At 39.5% G+C, this 18,803-nt stretch overlaps 1 protein-coding gene across 5 annotated transcripts in view; it reads left to right on the forward strand.

Annotated features, from left to right (window-relative positions):
• The first annotated feature begins 17 nt into the window (after positions 1-17).
• TDRD3 (tudor domain containing 3) overlaps positions 18-18,803 on the forward strand; it is a 107,141-nt gene continuing 88,355 nt past the window's right edge. For 2 of the 5 annotated variants that reach the window (XM_080376193.1, XM_080376192.1), the window contains exon 1: positions 20-235. In XM_080376193.1, the coding sequence (XP_080232319.1) occupies positions 195-235 (41 nt within the window). In that variant the 5' untranslated portion in view covers positions 20-194. Of the gene's footprint in view, positions 236-18,803 lie in introns of all 5 variants that reach the window. The other 3 variants (XM_080376191.1, XM_080376194.1, XM_080376195.1) reach the window with 3 other exon arrangements.

Consider the following 18,803-nt stretch of genomic DNA (forward strand, 5'->3'; position numbering starts at 1 on the left):
CGCTCCCCTCCCTTCCCCTCCCCGCCCCGCCGGAGCTGGCCGGGCTGAGCGCCCGGAGAGGGCCGAGGGAACGAGCAGGCCCCGAGTTCCCCCTCCGAGCACTGGGGCTCCTTGCAGCGCCCGACGGCCCCACGCCTGCCCAGCCCCGCCTCGGCGGCCCCGAGGTCTGTGGGTGAGCGGCAGGAGGAGGCGCCATGGCCGACAGGACGAGGGCGGCGCTGTCCGAGTCGGGCTGGTAAGTGGGGGCATCCTCGGCTGCACCGCGGCCTTCCCTGCTGCCGGAGCCTGTCTGCCACCCCTGGGGCCAGTACATCTTTGTACTTGTAAAACAGCTGGGGCAAGTACATCTTTGTGGTTAAGTCCGAACAGCCCGGCGGGGTTTGGGTGGGTGGGTTCTCCTGTGTTTGAAGCCTGCAAGGGTGAGGGGACATCCTCGGCCGAGCCCGGCTTGGAGCCAGGCGCGGTGTCCGTGGGACGGGGGTGCTGCCTCCCTCGGTACGCTTGAGGCCTGCCTCTGGAGCGGCTTCTGCTTGTCGCGGGGAGCTGCTTGCGGCCGCTCTTGTTGGCTCTGTGGAGAGGGGCGCTCCTCGGTCACCCCACCGCGGGACAAGGCTCCTGCTGGCGGGGCCGTGAGCCATCCGCTGGGGCCTGCGGGGCTCGGTGGGGTCCGGCCGAGGCCGCGCTGCGGCCTGCCTCTCCCTCTCCCCCAGGCCTGCCTCTCGGCTGGCTGTCGCTCTTAGCAAATGCCAGGAGGCCTGGTGCTTCCTCGATAGTGCTATTATTTTTGATTGCACTGTGCTTCTTTTCATCAAGGAAGATAAGGTGAAAAAAGTGAAGTTGAGTAAATGGACATGTGGTATTTGTATTACATACAGCCACATAGTTGTTTTCTAACGACTCCTAATCTTTGGGCCTGCTATCTGTTTTGGAACAATGTGTTTCAGTGAGTTGTGCTTTTCCAATACCTAGTGCAAACTCTTATTTGCTATTCTGGAGGTGTTTTGGTACTGTTGGAAATTGATTTTTAATTTTTTTTAATTGATTAAAGTAATTTGCTTATTAGTCAACATTTTGTCTTTTTTTCCTTCGCTACTTACAAGTCTTTCACCAAAACAAAAGGTCAACACTGACTACCAAAACACAAAATTACTTATTTTGTCTGTATGTGAGAAAAACTGCTCAAATTACAATAAGCATAGTTATTTCCAATGGTATTTTGTGGATACTCTGCTGTGTAACTTAGTGGTTCTCCTGGATTGTGATTTCATGTATGGCGAAGTTGTAAAAGATTAAAACAGACGTTATATGGTTTAGAATAAAATGGAATTGTTCAGTTGGAAGGGACCTGCAATGGTGATCTAGTCCATCTGCCTGAGCAGTGCAAGGCTGACCAGAAATTAAAGCATACTATTAAGGGCATTGTCCAAATGCCTCTTAAACACACAGACACAAGCTTGGCGCATCGGCCACCTCTCTAGGAGGCCTGTTTCAGTGTTTGACCACCCTCTCGGTAAAGAAATGCTTCCTGGTATCCAGTCTAAACCTCCCCTGATGCACCTTGAACCATCCCTACACATTGTGTCACTGGAAACCAGGGAGAAGAGCTCAGCCCTTCCCTCTCCACTTGCCCTTCCCAGGAAGCTGTAGAGAGCCATGTGTTGCCCCTCAGCCTCCTGCTTTCCAAACTAGACAAACCCAGAGTGTTTAGCTGCTTGTCACAGGACATTCCTTCCAGCCCATTCGCCAGTTTTGTTGCCCTCCTTCAGATACGTTCAAGTACCTTCTGTCACATCCTTGTTAAATTGTGGGGCCCAGAAACTGCACACAGTACTCAAGGTGAGGCTGTGCCAATGCTGAATACAGTGGGGTAATTGCCTCTTCTGACTGGCTGGTTATAATGTTTATTTACCTAGCTTTTACAGTGTTACTTTGTGATAATACTAATCAGATTGAGAAAACAGGTGTCTTGAGGTCTGTTTCTTAGATTAGCATGTCATGTTTCAAAAAAACTGCTGTAAGCAGTTCTAGAGTGCACAATCTTGTGATTCCTGGGTATTGGTGAATTGAATTGTAACTATGCAAATTTTCATAACATTAGCTTATTTAAAGGGAATTTTTGACAGTAACTTTATACTTGCCCCCCCTTCTCTTCTATACTTAACAGCTCTTTGAAATGGAGAAAGCTTTCCATAGAAAATATTTTTATTTTCATAGTTTTCTTTTCTTGCTTTCTAATGATATTCAAAATCTGAGCACACAGTTTTCATTTCTTAGTTGTTTTACTGCTTAATCCGTTGAACGAGTGCCATTGGTAAATGAGTTTCAGGTTTTGGCAGTACAAATATGAGGCGTCTCTAAAACGATCTGTTATTCCACAGTGTTTGCCTTTTCCCTTAGGGGCATATACTCTTGAATGGCTACAAACACTTGTTATTCTTGCAGTACTGCAGGCTGTGACCCAAAGACAGAGGCAGGAAAGATCATTGGGCAAGTAATGGGCTGATTAGCAGGTCCACTGGAATTATACCTTGCCCAAGTTGGGAAGGGTAGTATGAAAGAGGGGGGAATGAATGCATATACTTTTGAAGAATGTGAGGTGAAGTGGAAAAAGAATGCTTGAAGAATATTGTTTAGCTAGTTGTTCATGCACTTCTAAAAAAAAATAAAAACCTATACACCCACCCATACTTTTTTAACTCTTTTGCTGTTGCTCTTATGCTTATGACTTTTCTCATATTATTGTTAGGTCTTACAGTTATTTAACACATGCATGAGTAATCCTTCAGTGGTATTTAACGTAGTATATTTCTGACTATGCCTGACTACACTGGTGGTTAAATCATGTTCTGTACAAAATTGGTTGTCACTGGTGCTGTCACCTCATCTCAAAATGGTATGTTTTCTAGTACAAAAAGGAAGCTGAGTTTATACTTTAAAATCTGTCCCCATTTAAACTGCAGAAGCACTGCTTAGCATTTCAAACCAAGTAAGAAACTGTTGTTCTTCCATAGTTGCAAATTTGCTAGCTTGCAAGATACTGCCTGTACTGTTTGGATTTTACTATAAATTTTTCTTAAATCTTTAAAGGTAAGAGTTAATATAGACACTTGTTTATGTGAATTTATGGAATTGGTTTCTGTTTTTTATGATTCTGAATACAAAGTCAAGTTGTTTTTCAAGTAAAGCAGTAATGGTGTAGATAATACAGAATAGTAGTTATATATTTTTTTTCCAACTTGGTACTGTACAAGAGTCATCTGTTGTAAAATTGCCTGGAAATTTGTAATATGTGCCCTTTAAGCTTGTTTCAGTATGTCAATTAAATTTTTATCAGCTTTTGAAAGATGAAGTACCCCTGCCTAGTACATGTAACAGTGGTAGCTAAAGTTGATAATTTTTTTCTGTTTGTGGTGGTGGTGGTTCATGAAGATGGTACAAGACCCCTGTAGTCTGCATGCAGAATTGTAATTTTTCTGAAGAGATGTCTTTGCAGCTGTTTTGAAAAGTATGCATTTTTTGAGGCTAGCTCTTCATTCTGCACTATACTGTAGGTTTGGAATGAGATACTGGCTCTGACTTCAGAAATGAGATAAGGTGTATTACGTTGCAGTGAAAAAGGCATTCTGTCTTGGAACAGAAGTTCTGTGTTAACTTTTTATTTAATTACCAGACACTTACGAGGAGGAAGGCTAACGGGCAGAGAAAAGTACCTTTTTGTATTGTTACAGTTACATTCATAAATTGTGGAATCAATTTCCCAGTGTTCCCGTTAAAATAGAGACCTTAATAAAACTTGAGTTACTGAATCCAGTTCTCTTACTAAAAGTAAGAAACAATAAATAAATAAATAAAATACATACTAGAAGTACGTAAACAATGAATCCAGAACACTTCTCACTGGCTTGCAATGGAAATTTGTGGTTTGTTTTTTTTTTTTTAAGTCTCCCAGGTGGCATTTATTAAGAAAATTATTAAGAGAATATGACAAGCCAGGACCTCTTCAGTGTCCTAGAACTTTGTAGGACATGGAAATTTATTACGTGGAAGTAGCTATATGTTGTCCAAAAATACACAATATGCCATGTCCTACAGCAGGTTTAGCCTGTGGTTCTGCATATCTTGGGCCTGGTGACTCATTGATCTCTGAATGTGGGAAAGCAAGACATGGAAACTGGATAACTAAAGAATTATTTAGTACAAAGAAGTGTACATGTGAGATCCTTGTCAAGTAGTGCAGATTTTCTAATTGCAGTGTGTAGTGCCATAAAAATTAGTAAATCTGTGGCAGAATCATGTAGTCTTATAAAAGATTAATATTTTGAAGATGATGTAAACAGTGCTCCAACTATGAAAAGCTATTCCCAGAGTTGAAGAAGAATTGGAGTTGTACTGGTTGTTTGGAAACAATTGCTCAGTAATCCATGAGAAAACCCTTATATCAATGTAATTTTGGTTTTATATACTCTGTAAGTTAAAAACTATATAGTTGGTGTATGCTAAACTTTTAAACAAAATTTTAAGTATTTCAAGTAATGTGCTGCATACTTGATAACTTCAAATTTTTAAGATTGGTCTGTTCAGACTTGTTTTCTTGTAGGACTAATCGTGTGATGTGATCCAAGAAAGCCGGTGCACGCCTGGAAATGCTAGGAAGTGCTCACAGGGGTGAATCTAACACCTCTTTCTAAGAGTGCAGCAGGAATTTGGCACAGTAGTCAGTTCTAGGATCCTGCAAGATCATCTGCTTTTCCTGTGTGTTCTTTTGCAGTTCTACTAAAATATCTTTGGAAAGCTCTGCTGAAATTGGTGCCTGCATATGAGGCAAGCCTAGGCTGGCTGGATACAAGATGTTCCTTAGACACAGGGATAACACAGTGATTCATAGGAGAGAAGCATATGTTTTGAGGTTTTTGATACTCCTTTTGTCATGTACACTGTTTTGTGATGTTTGATTGGTACAGTGAAATCTCAAAGTGCCAGTACAAAACAAAACACTGCATCATGCATTTTTTGTTTGCTCAGGTGTGTCCTTTACTGGCAGCTGGTCTGTTCTGTTTGTATTCTTGCTGGATGGTGAATAATGGGTGGTTAGAACCTGAATTCTTTGTCATTTTCACTCTGGAGGAGTAGAAAAGGTCCAGTGTTTTACTTCCTGTTAAGGGAAACAAGCTTAAGAAACTAATGCAGATACCGCTTTTAATTTTTTTTTCTTTTTAAAGAAGGTGCTAGGTGATAAAAAATTACTGGTATCAGATGGTATTGTCCCAGCTTTTACAAGGAACAGATTTAGGGTTGTAATTAATAGTTAAAAAGGTGTGAAGAAGTATAGCTAAAACAAGGAGATGGAAGGAGGTGTAAGACTAATGTGTTTGAAACCCTTCAATCTGCAGAAGAGAAAACTGAAGGGGGAGAGCTTAGTGAAGTTTATGTAATTTGCAGACAGTACGTAAGATGGAAGTAGAACTTTTGTCAAATCCTGCAAGAGTATTGCTCACTGAGTGCTCCAACACTAGAATTAGGGAGCACTTACCAAAACTAGTAGCAAACTGGTTTGAAAATGACTGAGGACCTCAACCAAAGTTTATTTGCCAAGGACAAGAGGCTATCCTGTAGATTAGTACAGTTGGTTAAAAGATAAGAAACTAGATAAATAAATAATTGCTTCATGATGGAAGGATTTTAGCAGTATATTTCTGCTGGGATCTAGAGGTTTATCATCTTAAAAAATAGTCTTAAGGAATGGTAGTGTTGTGGCACCATAGCAGTTTGTTGATATGTGGGGGTTGGTAAAATCTAAATTGGTTGGGTAGCTGCAACAAAATCTTAGGATAGCATTGCCTAGTGTTTGCACATCCAAATGTAGTTCAGTATGGTGAATGCCAAATGTTGCTCATGCAGGGAAAAATAGTGCAAAGCTGTCTACAAAGAGATGAGCTCTAAATTTGATAATGTTACTTACTCAGAGAAGGACAGTGGTCAGAAAGCTGTTGGGAATTATTCACAAAGAATAAAATAATCGTTAAGTCATTATGTATATTAATGGTGTGTCCATATCATTAACAGTGTGCATTAATGTAATCACCTCAGCACAGCAAAGGTTTCATAGACAGTGAAAAAGTGTATGAGAGATGTGAAGGTCCTCTGTGCTGGGAAGATGAAGGTTTTTAGTATGGAAAACAGAACAATAAGGAGAGAGGTGACAGAGGTCTGCAAAATCTGTAGCTCATACAGAAATGACAAATAGAAAGCAAGAACAGCTACTTTTCTTTAGACAAGAATTGGGCCTGTATTAAACCTGCAAACCGATGAAAGCTAAAGTAGCTTTTCAAGCAGCGTGTAATTAAATTGTGGAACTTAATTGCCACGTGATATTGTGGAGCAGAAAATATAAGTGGGTTAAAATTGTAATGAGGCAAAGTCTTAGGTAGGGATAGGTGTGCTGAATACTGAGCTTTACAGTGGAGTTGGACTACCAGTTCTTAAAATGGCTGGAAGCTAGGAATTCTTCCAGCACTTCTTGCTATTTGCCATGTTTTACGTTCTTTACTTAATCATCTGTTTCTGGCCACCCTTGAAAAAAAGAACTCTGTTAGGTGGGCCTAGACTAGATGTAGACTGCATGAGTAAAAGCACCATTTATGTTCTTATTTTTATGTTGTTAAGTAAGTGTCTTCACATGGTACTTCTGCTGAAGAAAGGATATTCTACTCTTGATTGGAGGTGTAGGAAGAGGGAGTAGGAATCTGGAGAGAAATGAACAAGACTGTTGGAAACAGGGCAGAGAGAAAAGACAAAGCAAGTGTGATGGTCCCCTATGCACTCAGTCTCAGCTGCCATTTCCACTGCCTTACTGCAACTCAACCTTCAGGTTTTCATTAGTTGCTGGAAGACTCTTCTCTCATTATGCCAGATCGCAAATTGATTTATGCATCAACTTTTGGGACACAGGCTGCACCTGCTGGTTTCCCTGAATAATCTGCTAGGAAGCTGGAGCGCTAGTGTAAGATGTCCTTGATACGTAGAATTGTGCAACGTAGAGTGAAGATGTTGCTACTGTGAACCACTCAATAAAAGAAAAAAAAATGAGGAAAGAATAAAAGTGTAGTCTGTTTGCAACACATCGAAAGCTGAAAGTCCTTTAAATTGTTACAGACCTTTTTTTAACATCCATCTTTTCAGTGGCCTTACTTTTATTGATACAGGTTGCCTCAGGTTGATTCTCTCCAATCACTGAGTTCTGTAGGAGTGTGCAGGCTTTCCATAGCTAGTCTCGTTTTTGGAGCCCAGAGAGATTTTGTATGTACTGAGCCTTGTTTCAGAAATTATTTACTTATAGTTCACAGGCTTTGCCATGTTTCTGAGATGCAAATACTTTATTAGAATAAGTGTCACGTAATGGATTTGACTCAATGACATAGTAGTTTCCTTCTGTCTGCCTGCTTATTTTTGTCCTCATGCTCTTTGACTGACCTCCTATTAAACAGTGCACAGTGTCTCTGAGATGAAGATGTCTGCTGAGTTGCACAGTATTTTCTATTGATTTGTCTATTGGTAAACTAATTGATATCATCACCTAAACAAGGAGCTTATTACACAATTGTGGTTGACTGTTCTGGGCTGATTTACTTCCCACAGATTTGGCTTCCAAGTATAGTGTAAGTGGAGCATGTGAAAAATGTGATTTTTGGTAGGGATTGGAGAGGACTTAGGCAGGATGGAATAGCAGCATGCTTTTTATTATTTGCCTTTTCCAACAGACTCAAGTTAACTTCCCAATAGAAGAGTGAGTTAAAAAAAGTAGCAGTGTGTTTAGGAAGTCTACGTTTTCCTGATGGTCAGTATCTCTACTATTTGAGCAAAAGTAAAAGTAGGTGTGGGTTTTTTTTAACTTGTGTGTTCCTGGTGATTTAAATTATTAGTTAGAAAGCCTGTACCTTCTGGAGAGTGGAAATTTGAGGCATTTGGAGTAGATGTTGGAATATGGATGAACCAGGTCTTGGGAGGAAGTTCTTTGCAAAGTTTTTGCATTCTGAAGTCATGTTGTGAGACTCTTGAGACAGATTGGTTTTTTTCCTATCTTTAGTTTCTATGTGCTTACACTTCCCAGGCCCAGAATCCCCAAGCAAAAGGCTGGTGGGAGGGTAGCTGGTGATTTTGGAGTGAGGTGCTGTTGTCATTCATACTGATAATGAACTGATATTCAGTAGGTTTTTATATGTGCATATTTTGTATGAGTGTTACTGCTGGATAAAACACAACTTAATGTAAATAATCATGTAGGGGTATAGAAGTATGAAGCTGTTCTGAAGCATAACTTAGGTAGAATTATGCTTAGAAATGTTGCATTTTAAAAATCCTATACACTGGTTAAATTCTTATGGATTGCTTATGCTGTGATAGTCGTAACTAAAATAAATTTAAGAGTGGTTCTCGAAGCTGCGCATATTGTTTATATTTTCAGGAGTAGTACACTTTCCACTTTAGAGCAAAAGGAGGATATTTAATTCCAATACAACTGACAGAAGGAAGGAAAGGTTCTCTGGGGGATGAATGGTATGTGAATATTTCTAATAAAATTTTATGTACTTAATGTAATGTATAGTTGTCAGGTGTCAGAATTTAGGAAGACCGGACAGCTCCAGGACTGATGTACAACCTTTGAGCTGCTTTGCACATTTAAGGAAAAAGTAAGTTACTGGTTTAAATATTTTTTGTAATAGTGGTGAGTAATTGAAGCATGATGGATATTCTTGTATTGGTATAATTTTCAGCCCTTCTCTTTGAGAAATGTAATGTAGGTTTTAGAAATAGGAGTGATGGCATTAATGGACGGCAAGCAAAGACTTACTCGGAGTTAGAGAACAGACTGCTGAAATTGCTTCTTTGTCAGAATGTGCTGTCTGGGGAGTGTGGTCAAGACTACATTTTTCTTTTCTGTTGTTTGTCTCATAGTGCTTCAGGAATGCCCAGGAGCTGCCTTTGCTGTGTCATGTCTGAAAAAGAGCTGTTGAAAGCCAGAGCAGAAAAAGCCATGTGTGTTCAGACAGCTTCAGGATACTCTCAGTGGCATGGCAGCTGTGTCTTTGGCGTGGTCCCAACCTTAGAATTATTTGTGTTCAGTTTAGTGCTTTAGGGTGGCCACCAATATTTTCCTGGGGAAATGAGAGTGAGAAACAGTATTTGCAGCTTGTATCTGAGCAAAAAAAATTATGTATTTCATTAGGTGAAGGAAGAAAACCCTTCTTGTAGTGACTTCTGCATGTTCAATTGTTGTGGCCTGTTATGAATTGGGGAGTAGCAAATGTCAAGGAGCAAAGCACGCAAGAGCTTTTGTCCACCACTTTCTGACTGTAGGGGCTGTTTCTGGCATCTGCTGTATTACAGCAGTGCTGCTTGCTGAAAGCTTATCTTATCAAAGTTTGAAATTGGTGAGATTATCTTGGGCACATCTCTGTGTGTTACCTGGAGAAGTTTGACAATTTTGCATTGCAGCTGTTGCTGCTGGATAACACTGTGTGTACTTATCACTAAATCTCTTCTATTAAGTAGTTGTAGAGACTGATGTTAACATTTTTTTCTATTTGCTGAAATTTCAATCTGTTATATTCTTTTACTGTTGCAAAATACAGTATGTTATCTCAACATTTAAATACTTACATAGATGTAAGTAAGGATATCCCATTAAAACATGGGCTAAAAGTGTATGCTATCCAGGACCCTACCAAGTGCATTAATAACATTATTTTCCCATTTTGTGAAGATGCAAAATCACTTAGCTCAGATATTGATGGCAATATACTGAGTGGGGAAAATACAACGTTCAACAGCTATATCATCTTATTATGTAATACTGTTTGATGGAATGATAGGAATAGAAATTACCATTTATTATGGAAGCACATTTACACTTCTTTCTTTTGGTTGGTGTTGCCATAATTACTGTTAGGGTCATTGTACAGTGGGAGTAGGGGAGACTTCAAAAGGCATCAGCGCAGTTAAGGTTACTTGGAGGTTCCAAGTACATATATTTTTACTTGTTAAACTGTGATGCTGTATCCAGGACAGTTTTAAATACAAAGCAGAGATGTTCAGTTCTACATTACTTCTTAGAATGTTAACGCTAGTGAAGCATTATGTTTTTCAACTTCCTAGAACACTTTCTGTTTTATAGTTGAAAGTACTTGCAATTGCTGCTGAGTTTCCCATGTAAGTGTTATTTGGAGGAGACTGTGAGGGATGGGAAAAGTTGGTGAAGGAGCTGAGGAGAAGATCGGTGATTTTCAAGGGTCTGGTTCTGACTGTGCAGAGTGGTGATTTCTGAATGAGGCATATTTTGTGTTGAAGTGATGAGCTGCTAAGGAATGCTGAGAGGATCCTCATGTAAAAAATACCATCCATCAAGCTGCTTTTCATTGGAAACGGAACATTTAATGAGCACAGTCATGATTCTTGGTTTTAAAAAACTTATTCAGAGTTGTGTTTTTAAATTCAGATGTAACATATAATACACAGATGTACATCTGTGTAATACACATGTAATTATTGATAGACTTGAGAGTTGCAGCTCAGCCAGTCTGAGAAACAGCTTGTAATTCAGCCTTGTGGCAAGTACTTGCCAAATACCTCTGCAACTTTTCACTTGAGTGCTATCTGCAATTTTAGATACCAAATAATGTCAGATTTGCTTGTAACGGGGAAAATCAGAGTAAGTGAAGGAATGGTATGCATCAATATTTATAATTAATATTTTAAGCTAAACCACTTTGAGCTTTAATAGTTAAAATTATTCTTGAATGTGTAGCATATAATGATTTCAAACTGGTTTTGTGTCATTAAATAGTAAGAGTTGTAATTTTTTCTTTTAATGGCTGATGAAGTCTCTCACTGTGAAATTGGCCTGAAACATTTCTTGCATACATTTCAGAATTCTATTTTGAAGGATTGGCTAAACTGGAGAGAATCCCTGTGGAATAAGCAAATGAGGAAAGAAGAACTTGGAGCGGTTTTTATGCTTGAGGTGTTCAGTTTTGTCAATCCACCAAGTTTTTCAGCCTTGATCACACGTCTATTACAGAAATCAGTTGATGCTCATTGTGGTCGTGGGCGCTTAGGCAAAAAGATTCTCTATTGTGTGGTTTTGAGATGGAAAAAGATTTCCTTGGATAATGCTCTGAAGGGTTTTACTAGTGTGTAATTTTTTTCGTAAGTTTGGGAATAGGGAAGAGAAGGGAAGAGGAAACATCTTTCTAATCACTTCATTAGTTACCGTGTCTTCTCTTTTTTTTTTTTTTTTCCCCGTTTATTTTTCAGTTCCTAACCTAACCATGTTGCCATATGATAATAACATGAAGAAATGGAAAAAGCTTAAGTTAATCTAGAATAGTAATTGCTGTTATGTTCTAGCTATGATCATATTTTCTTCATGTTATTGAAATAGGGAGGGCAACTTAGTGCTTGATTGCAGAATTCCACTCTTCAATGTTTTACAGTTTCTTCTTTAGGTTTGAGTTTGTAATTTTTTCATTTTTGTTGTTCTGTGCAGAATAATTACTGTGTTCCACTGTTGTTCAGTTCTTAAATTAATAACATAATTTTTATCTTCCAGTAACTTAGTAAAAACTGACTTCCCCCCTCCCGCCACCTCCAGTTACTGGCTGCCTAGAAAAAAGTAATTTTCTGTCAGATTAAATGTTTCTGTGACTGCCTTAGGAAGGAAAGGAAGTGTAGTCTTGAGTTAGATCAGGGGTCCTCAAACTTTTTAAACAGGAGGCCGGCGCGCGCGGATGAAGTGGCAGGCAGTCATCTGCGGCTGCTTGGTTTCCCCCCCCCCCCAACCCCTGGCGGGGGCGTGTGTGTGTGTGTCTGTAAATACCGGGGGCCGGATTGAGGACCCTGGGGAGCCGTATCTGGCCTGCGGGCCATAGTTTGAGGACCCCTGAGTTAGAGCATCATCCAAAAAAAGCAGGAAAAATAAAAGCTGTATGTTGCTCTCCTGTTACGCGTTGCCTGTCTAGGAGGTTAGATGATCTCTGGAGTATTTTAGCCCTTAGTTTAAATCCTTCCTTTTCCTGAGGCCATAATGCTAAAATAGTAAATTGAAAATATTAATTTAACCAAAGAATATGAAAATAAGTCCTAGTAATAAAGGAACTACTTCAACACCTGATTTTTACCTGTTATCTCAAGGAATGTTTAAACAAACCATATGAGAGGGAACATAATTTGGTATCTTACCATGTTGCTTTTTTATTCTTTGTTTATAGCGGTAGCACTGAAGTGCAGTGCATCTTTTCTCTTGTGCAAACTAGTCTTTTAATTCTTACTAACATTGAAAAAATACTTGCTCTAGTAAAACTTCACTGCTATAACAACAAGCATTTTAATAAAAAATACTACCGGTTAGGAAAAGTATGCTTCTGGTTGTGTGTTCAAACTGCATTTATAGATACCTACCTTGGTTTTGTGGTAGTATGGCTGACAAAATTTTTTTTTCAGACCTATACTTGCCTGTAGGTCAGTGGTTGTATGAGACTTCTGTAGCTCATGTACAGGTGATGGACTGTAACTTGGAAGCAGTCCTTGGAAGCCCTTTAACAGATCTAGTAGTATTTTTTTACTTTTAGATATCTATGAATCTCTATAGCTGTAGAGCTTTTCAAATTAATTGTAAAATGTCGTAGTTTTAGTGTGTGTTCTTTTACACTGCAAGGGTGTGCATGCCTTCACATGCTTGAGTATTTTTTTTTTTTTGTAAATATGCTATAAACCTAGTTTTCAAGGGCTGTAGAAATAGCTATTTTAGCATAAAGTGGAATAAAAAAAATGTGCCACTTCTGCTGGGTTGAAAATAACTTCTCTATGCAGAAAAATTTGCTGTGCTGAGTTAAAATTATTCAATAATAGTAATAGGGATGTGTGTATTTTAAGCATTGATGACCACAGCTGCAAAAGAAATTATTTTCTGCCTAGCATTTTCAGTTACGGCATATACTTTATTTGTTTTAGTAGTGAATACTCACCTTTATCTTCTGAGCACATTCTAACTTCTTTTTTTATTTGTTGGTTTTTGTCAATTTTGATATGTGGGAGGGAGGGATGTGCTGGGGCATTTTGAAAAGTTAGGTTTTTTTAGTTAGAGCTATGTAAGAATAGTACCTGCAGCAACTATTCTTCGAGACTTAAGTGATAAAATTCTATTTTAAATATTTGAAATGAAACTGAGGGCATTTGCTTAGAATCTTGCTTTGTGAGTCAGTAAACACTGGGGATGTTAAGCTTCTACTATTTCTGAAATTAATATGAAGTGTCCTGAAGCAGTAGTCCAGGTCTTTGACACTGATATGGAAGACATTCTTTAATAACAAAATACCAATTAATAATGTTTCCAAGTTTAATTTTGTAGTTTTATGGTTCAGTGCTGTTTCTGTGTGGTAATAAAGTGAGATTTTACAGCTTGCTTGAAAAATATTAACAAGTCTCCTTCATGACTATAGTTGATAAGCTAAATAAGGTGATTAAACCAAATCAAATTTATACTTGATCAACTAAAAATATAGCCTGTAGTTACTTATATCTATGAATAGTATATGTTACATATTCCAGTCTCAATAAGCCAACATTTTAAGTATTTTTACTGGGAGAATTGTGCAAAATGTTTGTTTGAGAAAGCATTTTTGGGAATTAATTCTTACAAAGATGCCAGGTTTTTCTTTCTTTTGAGTTACTCAACATGTCCAAGCATATAGATGGTAACTTCTGGAGAGGCCATCCTAGTTGTAGCCCTTGCTCAAAGCAAGGCTTACTCTGAAGTTAGAATAGCTTGCTGAAGGCTTTGTCTAGTTGAGCTTGGAATATCTCCAGGGTGGCCTGCTGCAGTGCTTAGCCACTTTTTGGGAGCGTTTTTCTCTCCTTTATGTCCTGTATTTGTCTTACGCTTTATCATTTCCCCTTTGCTGTGGTTTAACCCCAGCTGGCAACCAAACACGACCGGCAATGAAGCACCAAGCAGCCGCTTGCTCTCCACCCCCCACCCCCCGCAGGGGTGAGGAGGAGAATCAGAAAGGAATGTAAAACTCTAGGGTTGAGATAAGAACAATTTAATAATTTAAACAGAATAAAGAGGTAAGAACAACAGTGTTAACAATAACGGTAATAATAATAATAACAATTAGGATGGAAAAGTGAGGAAAAAAGGGTAAAATCCAAAGGAAGGGAAAAGGAAAAAAACAGGTGATGCACAGTACAACTGCTCACCACCTGCTGACTGATGCCCAGCCAGTCCCTGAGCAACGACATCCCCCCCAGCTAACCCTCCAAGTTTATATACCAAGCATGATATCCCATGGTATGGAATACCTCTTTGGCTGGTTCAGGTCAGCTGCCCCAGCTGTGTCCCCTCCCAGTTTCCCATGCCCCTCCAGCCCTCTCAGTGGCAGGGCCCAAGAAACCAAAAAGCCCTTGACTTAGTACAAACATCACCCAGCAACAGCTAAAAAATCAGTGTGCTGTCAACATTGTTCTCACATCAGAGCCAAAACAGCACTGTACTAGCTGCTAAGAAGAAAATTAACCATCCCAGCTGAAACCAGGACAACCTTACACCTCTCAAAACTGGCTTTGTCTCCTTAAACCACCTTCAGATAGTGGGGCCAGGGGGAGAGGAATGAGTTCTTCCTTTGGTCTGCTCTTCTTCAGGCTGAACAAACTTGACAAATGAAACTGCGTTCTCAGTGTCTTCTCCTATGACATGGGCTCCAGCCCCCAAAACATTGCAGGGGCCTGTTTTTATAATAGGGACCCCCAAAACTGGACACAATATTTCAGATGTGGGATTGTGCTGGGAGGAGGGGAGTAATCGTCGTCTTGGTTTGCTGGCTACAGTCTTGCTAATGCAGCCCAGTATGTTGTTAGTCTCTACTGCTGTATGGGCATGTTGGTTTGTGTTGCGATTGTTCTCTGCCATGAACCCACAGAGCTGCCTTCTGTCCAGCCAGTTCACAGCCTCAGTGGCTGCAAGGCACATGGCTTGGCGCTTACCTTTGAGCTCCATGATCTTACTTTTGGCCAAGGAACTGCTACAGTGGTGCTTCTTACATAGTTCAGTTTTTACTAGCATTGTCATCCCCTGCACCGTCCCTCCCCAGAAGAAAAAATGAAAATTATTTGTTATATTTTTCTTGATGGAAAGTTGTGTATCTCTTTTAAGCTGTAAAGTGGTTATGTTAATATAATTTTGACAAGCTTATGCTAGCACAAGCTATGTTGGTGTATAGTAAAAAAACCTGTAATGTACTACTTGATTACAGGAAATGTGGTATACAGAAAGTACTTAGTAAGAACCATTGCTAGAATGCTTTTTTTGGTTTAGCAGCTACTTCTGATTTCTCAAATTTGTGTAATGGAGACTAATACGAAAGATGATCTATATCTTCATTTTATGCAGAAGTTGTATTTTGTGTAAACTTTGCTACAGATCCAGGAAACTTAAATTGTTCTTTTGCTATGCACATCTTTCCTTGCTGTCTCTACACTGAATGATCTTGTGCTGTCCTTTGCTGTGTTGATCAAAGTTTCTGTCCCAGTACTGTGTGTCTAATCAAGTCCAATAACTGATGTTTGTAGGGAAGCTTTAAAGTGTGACAAATATGCAGAGATTATTTCTCGGAATGTTTCCCCAGCTTTTAACTATTTGTGTTTCAGCAATTTCTTTAGCTGAATGTTCCATTTCTATTAAATAAGACTTTTGATGAATTTCTTCTGCATGGATCTGTGCAATTGGTTTTTGAACTTATGGAAAATGTTAGCAGCCACGGAGTAGTGAATAACAACTTTTATATGCTGTATGAAGCACCCTTTTCCTAAGTTTGCTGATTTTCCCACTTGCTAATTTAAAGACAGTGAATAACCAGTCCCTTTTTATCTCTTTAATGTCACTTGCAACCATATGGGTATGTTAAATCCCTTCTTCAGTCTTTTTCATGGTGAAGAAGCCAATTCTGCATAGTTAATCTTCAAAAGAAAGGTGTCAGTATCTGCTTTGTTACTGTTAAATAAAGCAGAGCAGACAGAAGACAGAGGATCGCTAAAGGAGGGAGTGTTTAGAAAAAAAGTGATCTGACAAGGAGAAGGAGGAAAATGAAGGGAGATACTTTGCAGATACTGATCATTCAATCGCTGTCATTATAGAGGAAAGTACCAAATGACTGAGAAAATGTCATGTGATGCAAATGTGGTATTATTCAATCTCCTGGCTCCCAAACCAAGTTAAGTAACAATTTACTAAGCTAAATTTAATGCATGATAAATTCCATGCAAGTTTCAAAATTGCAGGCATGTGGCCTTTGGGTGGTGCTTTTTAGCCCAGTATATACTTGCCAGTTTGGACAGAATAATGAGTGTAGGAGTGTGACAGTCATTTGCAGTTAAGAGGTAGAGCTTGGCTTGCACAGGTTTCTGGGAGACTTGGTGACTGGATGTGGATATATTCCTATTTCATTAAACATGCAGAATAAAAAGCTTTAGCTTTATCATGCTGTCTCTTTCTGTGAGGGTGATATACCTGTTCTACTATTTAGTAGAGGAAGAGTGTCATCAATTACTGCCTCTCAGCTGAGAGGTGGTTATTCCTTAAGAAGTCTTATCTCAGCTGGCTCTTGCTTGTCTTCCTGCATCTGTTGGAGTCCTGACCTGATTGTATACGGTAAATTATACTTTTCTATGGAGCGCAGATGTATATTTCACTGTGTACTTTTTAGCTTAATATTACTTCCTAATTGTTGTGACACACACTTGATTTTCACTATTTCTTAATCAGAATATTAGGGTATAAACTTAAGTAACTTGCATTAAAGAAAGTAAATAGTCTGGTTTTGGCTCATAGCATCATATGATTACTTGACTCTATCAACAAAATGAAAACCAAGCTGAAAATAAGCTTTTGAGAGCTATGGAAATCTGAAAGTGTGGGTGTCTTCAAGCTTGTGCTCTCTGCTCCTAAAGCTAACTTACTGTAAACTTTGCCCTTTGACTCCTGTGACTACCTGCTGTAGTGAGTGCCCTTGGTGTTCTCTAGTGTCTGGGTACTATCATGCCTTCATTTCCTTCTTGTGATCTGTCCTACCCTAGAACACATTTGTCTTCCTCTCACATCCCTCTCCATTTGGCAAGGATCAGCATGTGTTATGGCTGGTTTGGAACTAAGCAAGTGCTTCAATTGACCAGTTGATTGCTGCTGCTTGAAATGGAAGAGCGCCAAGTTCTGTTTCCCCTTTCCACAATGCAACTGCTAATTTGTATGTCTTGCTTCTACCCAGCAGCTGATTTCTGTGAACTTAGGGGAACTCAGCATCTTTGAGACTACTGTTTCTCTGTCAAATTTGGCAGAAATTGGCCTGCGTGATTAGAATTCATTGGTGTGACAGGGCTGCTGGGCATATTGCATAATACGTAAGCAATGTTTTCTAAGGGTAATGGAAATAAACTGCATTTTAAAAACTTTTGGATTTGTTCACTAAAACAAAGATTAAGAAACTGGACTTCATGTGAAATGGTTTGTCCAATCTGTGAAGTGTTTCCTTTTTCCCAATATTGAATACAAAAAGAGGGAGGAGAAATTTGGCAAAAGTGTCTCTCCTTGTGCTTGATAGTTCAGCAGCTAGTGTTTCAGTATAGGTGAAATGGATATCAGCTCAGGCCCTGGGGAATTGAACCATGTAGTCTGTCTCCTGCAGGAGAGTGCTTTGTCTATGAACCTGTAATACACACTGTGGTGAAATAGTCTGTAGTCTTTGATGCCGTTCTGTTTTTTATAAATAATCAAAACTTCCTCTAGAGTTGCCTCAACATCTCAGGCAAATGACCCCATAGGCTTAGTGAGTCAGTCTTACACCCCACCCCCACCCCCCACCCCCCGTGTATTTTAACAAATTAAATTGACAAAATTGACAAAAGCTCAGATACCTAGCACTGAGACTGTGGAAAGATGCTAATGTTCATGCAGTGCTATGATTTTTGTTCTAATTTTTGTGCACAGTGTTATTTGTTGTACAATTATCCACTGCATTTATTCTTTGCTAGAAGAATGTACAGCCACAGTAAAGTGTTTTTAATCCATTCATGTTTTTAGAAGCAGAAACTAAGCTCGTAATTGAAGACAGTTTGGAAGTGACCATTTCCTGAAAGACTTGTGAGGTAGGTAAAATTTCAACAGGTGCGGCAAGGATTTTATCAGAATTTGTCCAAAATAAAAATGGCTGACAGGGTTGTTCTTCTCTTACGATTTAGTTTACAGGGCCTGTGTAGTTATTGGCAGATAATTATCATGCAGAGCATAAGAGAAAAAAAATGGAAGGAGATTCTTTTCATAGAAAGTGGAAGTTTCAATGAATCTTAACTTCATTTGAGGCAATGTCTTCAAAGTAAGGAAGATGATGGTCCTAAGCGTTGCTTTGCAAATTTTACTTTTTCCCCACTCTATGATGAGGCACCATGACTTGTCTTAAGTCGAAGTTAGTCAGGTTGCTCTCCCTGGGAGTCAGAAAGCAGAATTGTGAATTTAACTTCTCTGCCTCACCAGAGCAGAGTAGAAGGGCAGAATTGCCTCCCTTGACCTGCTGGCCATTCTTTTTTTGATGTATCCCAGGATATGGTTGGCTTTCTGGGCTCTGGGCCTGTGTTACTCCCTCGCGTCCAGCTTTTCATCCACCAAGTCCTCTCTGCAGGGCTGCTCTCAATCCCTTCATCTCCCAGCCTGTCTTGATACCGGGGATTACCGGCATGCAGGTGCAGTACCTTGGCCTTTGTTG

This window comes from Falco punctatus (assembly GCF_963210335.1).
Source record: "Falco punctatus genome assembly, chromosome: 2".
Taxonomy (NCBI): domain Eukaryota; kingdom Metazoa; phylum Chordata; class Aves; order Falconiformes; family Falconidae; genus Falco; species Falco punctatus.